The sequence below is a fragment of the Octopus bimaculoides genome, chromosome 28 (assembly GCF_001194135.2).
Source record: "Octopus bimaculoides isolate UCB-OBI-ISO-001 chromosome 28, ASM119413v2, whole genome shotgun sequence".
Classification (NCBI taxonomy): domain Eukaryota; kingdom Metazoa; phylum Mollusca; class Cephalopoda; order Octopoda; family Octopodidae; genus Octopus; species Octopus bimaculoides.
In genome coordinates this window covers 3689039-3690189 of record NC_069008.1, presented here as the reverse complement: position 1 = coordinate 3690189, position 1151 = coordinate 3689039, and the positions used below count along the sequence as shown (strand labels likewise).

Sequence of the window (1151 nt, the reverse complement as noted above, 5' to 3'; positions counted from 1 at the left end):
GAGAGAGAGAGAGAGAGAGAGAGAGAGAGAGAGAGAGAGAGAGAGATAGATGTATAGTTTAGGACAATCACTAAGATATCATAATAGTACTCAGAGTTTCAAATGGTAGAACTAAGAGCTATGATGCATTCTCATTGGCTGTATATATATATAGTTGGAATTTGCAAAAAAACAAAAGACAAAGACAGGTAAGTGAACAACAAACAGGTGTTTTAGTTTAACGCTTGGGAAGGTGAGAAAGCCTTTTATGTTTTGAGCTTATGCTCTTCAACAGAAAAGAACATGAAAAGATAAAGAGAGAGAGAATAAAATAAAGCTTTAGTGGCTAGCGGACGGATGTATACAGAGAAAGAGATACACACAGAAATATATGTGAAACCGATAGATAAATAGACAAAAACTACACAAGATTATGTGTAAAACTTAGTCACTACTTACTGCTTTCATTGGACGTTTTGTCATGGCGTATTGAGAGAATAATTTCTCAAGCAATGAATCCGCGTTTTCAACACGTCCACCAAATTCTAAAACGTTGATGGCATGTCCAAAGAGATCAATGGTTAAGTTGAGGTTAGCAGAACGGGGAACAAATGACTTTTCAGAGAAGATGACATTGCTCTCGACTGCGGCTCCAGCATTCAAGGTTTCAAAGTAGACGGACTTCTCGTAGTTTCTAGAAAATTTGCGGTTGTCAAGATTAAACTCCTTCTTCAGCTTCTCATCCTCGAGGATTGACCTTATGTCCTGTCGGTGTGGATCCGATGTTTCCATCAGGTTCGTCAGATGCGACCACACAAAAGATCCGACTTGGTTTGATTTTTCTCTCTCTAACATGAGTCGGATTCGATCAACAATCATGTCGCTGGGGCACCTCATCAGAGCAATGTAAGTACTGATTCGGATTTCGGAGTCTTCAGTTGTGTCACCAAAAACACCCATCAAGTCAGAGCGCTAAGGAAATAAATTATTAAACATTGATAACAATGACTTTTATGGTATTATTATTATTACTCTTATCATTAATGATAATAATAATAATGGTAATAATAATAATAATAATAATAATAATAATAATAATAATAATTACAATGATAATAATAATGCCTGTGTATCTGTATATACACAGATGTTTGTATGCATATATATATATA

General features: G+C 35.4%; 1 protein-coding gene across 1 annotated transcript in view; it reads right to left on the bottom strand.

The window, feature by feature from the left end:
• The window catches only part of LOC106883230 (apolipophorins), a 19022-nt gene that overhangs the window by 4105 nt on the left and 13766 nt on the right, over window positions 1-1151 (bottom strand). Inside the window, exon 8 of the mRNA XM_014934159.2 lies at window positions 439-951. Coding sequence (XP_014789645.2) covers window positions 439-951 — 513 coding nt within the window. The remainder of the gene's footprint in view (window positions 1-438; window positions 952-1151) is intronic.